The sequence below is a fragment of the Scylla paramamosain genome, chromosome 30 (assembly GCF_035594125.1).
Source record: "Scylla paramamosain isolate STU-SP2022 chromosome 30, ASM3559412v1, whole genome shotgun sequence".
In the NCBI taxonomy this organism is placed as follows: Eukaryota; Metazoa; Arthropoda; class Malacostraca; order Decapoda; family Portunidae; genus Scylla; species Scylla paramamosain.
The window spans coordinates 15,261,615-15,269,114 of NC_087180.1; the positions used below are offsets into that span (position 1 = coordinate 15,261,615).

The 7,500-nt window shown below is 43.0% G+C and overlaps 1 protein-coding gene across 1 annotated transcript in view; it reads left to right on the forward strand.

Annotated features, from left to right (window-relative positions):
- LOC135115901 (uncharacterized protein DDB_G0287625-like) overlaps positions 1-7,500 on the forward strand; it is a 39,298-nt gene that overhangs the window by 31,420 nt on the left and 378 nt on the right. The window contains exon 2 of the mRNA XM_064033018.1: positions 5,684-7,500. This exon is cut by the window's right edge and continues 378 nt beyond it. Coding sequence (XP_063889088.1) covers positions 6,293-7,500 — 1,208 coding nt within the window. The 5' untranslated portion in view covers positions 5,684-6,292. The remainder of the gene's footprint in view (positions 1-5,683) is intronic.

Genomic DNA, 7,500 nt, shown 5'->3' on the forward strand with positions numbered 1-7,500 from the left:
CCACCACCACCACCACCACCACCACCACCACTACCACCACCACGACCGCCGCCGCCGCACTGGTCGCCGCCACACGCTGCGGTTTGCAACATTAATCATAACATAAATTGGTTGCCCGCGGCTCCGCCTGGGCCGCCGCCATTCATAACAGACCGCAGCCAACCTCCGCGGGATGGATCGCCCCCCGCCGCCCTCCGCCGCGCCGCCCGCCGCTATTTACTGTTCTCGATCGGCCGGCCATTAAGCGGCAGCCGATGTTAATGTAGCTCTCGCGTAAACCCTCGTTTGGTGCCCCGCGTGGAGAAAATCAGTGCAATATTGTGTTACTCTGTGTTTATTGGCGTGTTCTTACCTGTCATCATTGCGGGGCTCTTATGCACCTGTTAGTTATCTTTCCACCTTGTTAACGCCTCATTTTCTGGTTTGCGTGGAGAAAATTAGTGTTGCATTGTGTTACCCGAGTGTTTATTGGCGTGTTCTTACCTGTCGTCATTGGAGAGGTCTTATGTTCCTGTTAGTTGTATTTCCACCTTGTTAACGTCTCATTTTCTGGTTTGCGTGGAGAAAATTAGTTTGAGTGTTTATTGGCGTGTTCTTACGTGTCGTCATTGCAAAGGTCTCATGCGCCAGTCAGATTTTTTTTTTTTCACTCTGTAGCTCAAGTGCAAACCTTAATTTTCTGTCGCGTATAAAAATCGTACAAATCAGAGCTCTACCTGAGCACTTATTGCTTTTCTTCCTGTTCTTACCTGTCATTATTGCAAAGCTCTGTTATGCACCTGTTATTTATTAAAAAAGATTCTACTTAATGTAACTCTTTTTCTACCTTACGTGTCCAATACTGTTACTTTAATGTTTATTACGTTTGTTTTTACCTGTCTTCATTTCAGAGTTCTCTTATCCACCTGTCTGTTTACTTTTCCAATTAGTGTAGCCTTTATTTGCTGGCTTGTGTGTAGAAATCAGTGTAGCATTATCCTGTCGGTGTGTTTACTACTGCTGCTTCTACCTGCCGTCCTTTCGGATCTCTCTTACCCACCTGTTTATTTACTTTACATTTAATTAGAATGTAGTGTCTATTTCTTGCAGGGGGAATCAACGTAGCTCTTTCTTACCTCAACGTTTATTGGCCTAAGCTTACCTGGCGTTGCTTTGAGCCTGTTTATACACCTGTAATATAACTTATACTAAATTGTGGCGCTTGAAAGTGTAAGGAATATTTTTAAGACAAGAATGTATAAATGTTTTTGTGCTTAAAATCATTGTAGCTCTTTCTTACCTGTATCGTTAATGTCCTTTCCTTACCTGGCCACCTTAAGAACTCTTGCTAAATTGTTATATATTTTTAAGTTAATGTCAGCAGCAATAGGCTTGTTAAAATTTCTTGTATTAGTGACTGCAAACACTTTCTTATCTGAATTAATATTGGTGATCTTCAGATTTTCTCTTAGCTTGTTCTTTGCTTTTTATTTAATGTCACTGAGGAGGTTCGGAAAGAATGGACACACTTTTTTAATCTGAATTATTGTTGTCTTGTTCTTATCCGGTGATCTTAACTGCTATTAACTTGTATTTCAATCTTTACTTAATGTCACTTTAAAAGCTCCGGAATGAAAAACGGTATTAAGTATAAAATCTTGTCAAATCTCTCTCTTACCTGTCTTTTGTATTAGCTAGCAGTTACCTGTTGGCCATTTAAACACCGCTACCTAACACATCTTTCCAGAGCCACGAACCAGTTTAAGCCATTTCTCTGTCATACCGCCATTCTTAACCACAATGCAGGCTGGACATTTAAAAAACCTGTTATCTTATTACCTTACAAACCAACCACTTATTTTCTTTATTATACATCCATTCTTAAATTCAATGCCCACTTCTTTATATCTTTTATTTCATTGTAACACTTAACACGACTTCATTCAGTGCTAGTAATGCAGAAAATTACTATACGAGTACACTGAAGAGGGTTAATATCCTTGCACACCTGTTCTTGATCTCTTAATTAATTCCATAGGTAAGCAATGAACGGAGGATAACATTAAAGCGAAAAAGTATCGGTTTATTGCTATTAAAATCACTGCTCTTGTACCTTACCTGCTTGTTAATTGTCTCCTGCTTACCTGGCGCTATTCAGAAGCCCATTATACACCTGTCATACCTGTTAATTAATTCCGGAGCTTGGAAGTGAATGTATGATAATAGGAAGGTAGAGAAGTGGAAAGGAAGATAGGTAAGGGTCCTCCTCCTCCTCTTCTTCCTTCTCTTCCTCCTCTTCCTCCTTCTCTTCCTCCTTCTCTTCCTCCTCCTCCTTCTCCTAGTAAGATAGGTAAGGATTCTCTGCTGCCTCCTCCGCCGCCGCTTCCCTCCTCCTCCTCCTCCTCCTCCTCTTCCTCCTCCTCCTCCTCCTCCTCCTCCTCCTCCTCCTCCTCCTCCTCCTCCTCCTCATTTAAAGCGAAACTCTTGGCGACACAAGTAACACAAATCGCCCTTACTGAACGAGAGAGAGAGAGAGAGAGAGAGAGAGAGAGAGAGAGAGAGAGAGAGAGAGAGAGAGAGAGAGAGAGAGAGAGAGAGAGAATGTAATTGGCTCTGCATCAAAGGTTTCCGAGTTTATCCAACAAGAGACTTCATGGAACAGAGATTTGAGAGAGAGAGAGAGAGAGAGAGAGAGAGAGAGAGAGAGAGAGAGAGAGAGAGAGAGAGAGAGAGAGAGAGAGACGAATCCAGACACACGAATCAACAAACGCGAAAGAGGAAAAAGAGGAATAAAGAAATAAGAGGAAAAGAAAAGCAATCACTAAAAAGAGGGGAAGAAATAGAAAGAGGAAGGAAGGAAAGAATAATAAAAACGAAAAGAGAGAAAGAAGAACTGTAAATAGAAATACGAATGAAAGAGAAAAAAAGATGAAAAGACGGGGAAAGCGAGAGAGAGAGAGAGAGAGAGAGAGAGAGAGAGAGAGAGAGAGAGAGAGAGAGAGAGAGAGAGAGAGAGAGAGAGAGAGAGCAAAAAAAAAAACGTACTCTTTGAAGTGATGAAATAAAGAACATTACCTTTCTATGCCTGGGTTCTGTGTCTCATTAGTGACACGTTTATCTCTGCTCCAGCCCACTATCTTCTATCTCTATCTTTATCTTTAGTTTCTCTGTATCTTTCTTTTGCCTCGCTTTTTTATTTTTGAGGCGTCCGTTTTCTTTGATGGTTCCTCTCGCCTCAGTGTTTTGTTTTCATACTAAGTGTCTTTGGGTATAGGTTTACATGTCTTTATCTGAGAATCAATCTGTCTGACTTTTTGTGTGTATGTATGTCTACTTTCTCTCTCTCCCTCCTTCTCCCTCCCTCCCTCCCTCCCTCCCTGTCAACCTAACTACTTATCTATCAGTCTCTTTAATTGTCTGTTTGTCTGTATCTATCTACCTAACCATTCATTCATCCATTTATCTGTCTGTCTGTGTATCTATTTATCTATGTATCTATCTACGTGTCCTATCTATCTATCTACGTGTCTTTCTATCTTTATCTATCTATCTATCCATTTTTTCAAAGCGTAGAGAATATAAGGTATAACTACTAATATTGTTTTGGTTTATTAAGTGAAGGCAAGCTTTTAAAATTTCTTAAGACGGCAAAATAACACGCTATTTATCATTATTATTATTATTATTATTATTATTTTGTGCCTTCTGTCGGCCTCCTCCTCACACACACACACACACACACACACACACACACACACACACACACCATAAAAAAAATAAATAAATAGAAAAGAAACTTAAGGGTAAATGTTTGAAAATATATAACGACTTAGCAACTCTGGATTACAATAAATAAATGCTGTAGAAATTGGTGGTTGAATAAAAAAAAAAAAAAAGAATGGAAAAGTATCTCAGTAAATAAGTAAAAGTCACTGGAGTAAATTTGTATGGGAGAAACATTAAGGATAAATCAAGATGTGGCAGCTTAAGTTTTTTTTATTTTTTTTTTAAGGGTAAACTGTTGAAATATTGTGACATTTTATGCATAGACTAAAGGAGATTTTATGGAAATAAGTCACGTATTTGCTGCAGTTTAAGTGTTTTTATCGCTCTTTTTTTTCCGTAGCTCTTTTTTTTTCGTAGCAGTAGGAATGAAATATGTGATAGTAGTACTGTAGTAGTAGTAGTAGTAGTAGTAGGAGGAGGGGGATGAGGAGGGGGAGGTGATCATTTATTAGTAGTAGTAAGAGGAGGTGGTCATTTATAGTAGTAGTTGTAGTAGTAGTAGTAGCAGTAGTAGAAATGGTAGTAGTAGTTTTAGGAGGAGGAGGACCGTTATAATAGTAGTAGTAGTAGCAGCAGCAGAAGTACTAGTAGTAGTAATAGTAGTAGTAGTAGTAGTAATAGTAGCAGCAGCAGAAGTATTAGTATTAGTAGTAGTAGTAGTAGTAATAGTAGTAATAGTAGTAGTAGTAGTAATAGTAGTAGTAGTAGTAGTAGTAGTAGTAGTAGTTATAGTAGTAGTATTATAGTAGTAGTAGTAATAGTAGTAACAGTAGGAGAGTCGACTTATATAAAAGTACTTCTAGTGTGTTATTAGATACACGATTTTATCTCCACCTCTTCCCTCCCTCCTCCTCCTCCTCCTCCTCCTCCTCCTCCTCCTCCTCCTCCTCCTCCTCCTCGCGGCAGACTCAAGAGAGGAGCAGCACCACATTTGCATTCCTCTATTTACGTTCCCTCGTCTTGTTTTACGGTCTTGTAATGTTTATGTCTCACCCAGACTTTGTTTACTGTTTACTGTGTTTACATTTTTTCGAGGCTTTAATGGCGTGCTGTGGTGGTGTCTCCTCCTCCTCCTCCTCCTCCTCCTCCTCCTCCTCCTCCTCCTCCTCCTCTAAGTCGTCTCCTTCCTCCTTCTCTAACACCGAATTATACTTTCTCCTCCTCCTCCTCCTCCTCCTCCTCCCAGAAATGTTATGGTCTACTTTACAGAATCTTCAAATATTTTTATTCTATTTTTTTTCTTTCTCATTCCTAAGGTGTGAATATTATATGGTTGTGTATATAAAGATCTTTTTTCTCTCATTTCTAGTTCCTAAGGCCAGTTACCCTGCTATTCTCTCTCTCTCTCTCTCTCTCTCTCTCTCTCTCTCTCTCTCTCTCTCTCTCTCTCTCTCTCTCTCTCTCTCTCTCTCTCTCTCTCTCTCTGTGAATAACTTGTTTCTTTGTGGTGCTAAGAAATTGCTATACTAACTTCTTCTTTCTTGCCTCTTGTTTTATTCTTATCTTTATTATCGCTGCATTATTATTATTATTATTATTATTATTATTATTATTATTATTATTATTATTATTATTATTATTATTATTATTGCTTTTCATCCTCCTCCTCCTACTACTACTACTACTACTACTACTACTACTACTACTACTACTACTACTACTACTACTACTACTACTACTACTACTACTGCAACAACAACTACTACTACTACTACTACTACTACTACTACTACTACTACTACTACTACTACTACTACTACTACTACTACTACTGCAACAACAACAACAACAACAACAACAACAACAACAACAACAACAACAACAACAACAACTACTACTACTACTACTACTACTACTACTACTACTACTACTACTACTACTACTACTACATCTAATATTACTTCTCTTTTCTTTACAGTGGAAGGCGAGGAAGGAAAACCAATAGATTCGTCCAACAACAACAACAACAACAACAACAACAACAACAACAACGAAAGCAAAACCCGAGACGCTTCGAACCAGATTTTCGAACCCGACAACGACCCGCCAATAAACCACGACCACCACCACCTCGCGGCCCACAGACGACTTAGCCGACGCCGACGAGGACGACGACGAAGACGACCCGAGGGTAACGGAATATACCTTGCAGCCGAGGAAGAGGAGGAGGAGGACATGAGTGGTGTTAAACTGGAGGAAAAAGAGAGAGTGACAGTGGAGGAAAGAGGAGGGAAAAAAGGAGGAAAAATGGATGCTGATCTTAAGATGATATTAATTAGCTGTGGGGAAATGGACATACAAGAAGGAGGAGGAGGTGGAGGAGGAGAAGGACAAGGAGGAGGAAGAGGAAAGTTTCAGGACAGTCCCTCTAATGCCTCACCCTCTTCCTCATGCTTGGAGGTAAAGAGGAAAAAGAGAAAGAGGAGAACACTCGACTCTTCCAAAACCTTCACAACGAACTCACCCAATCACTTGAGGAGAATCCGAGCCAAAGAGGAGGAAGAGGAAGAGGAGGAGGAGGAAGAGGATGAGGAAGAAGAGGAAGAGAGTGGCAGCCTCCACTCCTCTTACCCCAACCCAGGAGCGTCCATTAGGGGGGGAGGAGGTTGCTGGTCTGCCCGCGAAGTCGTTTGAGCGGCTGGCGAAAGTGCGGGTCATCAGGGCGAGTGGCGGAGTCAAGGTACTAATTAACACAGGTGCGGGAAGGCGGCGGAGGTGGCGGTGGCGGGCAGCGGGAGGAGGAGAAGGTGAGGGAGGAGGCGGTGGAGGAGGAGGGGAGCCGGTGAAGAGAATTGCCGTCTCTACTCTCAATTACTCTGGCTGGAGGAGTGAAGAGGAGAGGAGGAAGCCAAACAACAACAACAACAACAGCAGCAACAACAACAATAACAGCAGCAAGTCTAACAATAACCACAACAACAACAACAGCAACAACAACATTCTCAGGCAGGTGAAAGAGGAGGACGAGGACGAGGACGAGGACGAGCTGTTAGTGGCGGTGAAGGAGAGAGAGAACAGGATGAGCAAGAGAGATGCAAACGAAGAGAGGAGAATACGGGCGAAGAGGACAAAGAGGAGGAAAAGAGAGGCCAACCACCATCATCGAGGACACACAGAGAACAGACTCCCTCCTCCAGTACCTCTAGCAATCCGTCCTCGCGAGACTCCCCTTCGGCAGCTTCCAAGGGCGTCCGAAGCCAACGCGAGGACACAAGTTTCAAGATCGCGCCGCCACGACTCCTTCGGTATCCTCGAGGACGCCAGCGAGAAGAGTCCAAGTAAGAAAGAGAACTGCGAAACTCCTTCAGCGCCTTCAGGAAAGATGGAGGTGGTGCCCAACGGGAGGCGCTGCAGTGGGGGAAGGAAGGGTGAGGTCCTGGGAAGGCCCTACACCTTCGAGGACATGGTGGCGGAGGCCGAAAGAAAACGGGAGGGTTATTGCAGCCCGAAAACTGACGGGGCGAAGAAATGCTTGGAGGCGAGGAGTGGCGCCCCTGAGAAAGGCCTGCAGGGGAGTGACGCCCGCACCAACGCCCACGCCCACCCAAAACGTCGTGTCCTCCCGCCCCTCCCGCCCCTCCGCCCCCTCGCGCCAGACGGGAAGGTCGACGCTGGGGTGGAGGCGAAGGGCAGCAAGACGCGAAGACCTGACGAGGGGAAGGTGGTGGTGTGGCGGCGCAGGGACGCGAGCGCTAAAAGAGGAAAGGAGACGTTGCGCGAAAGTGACTTAGCGAG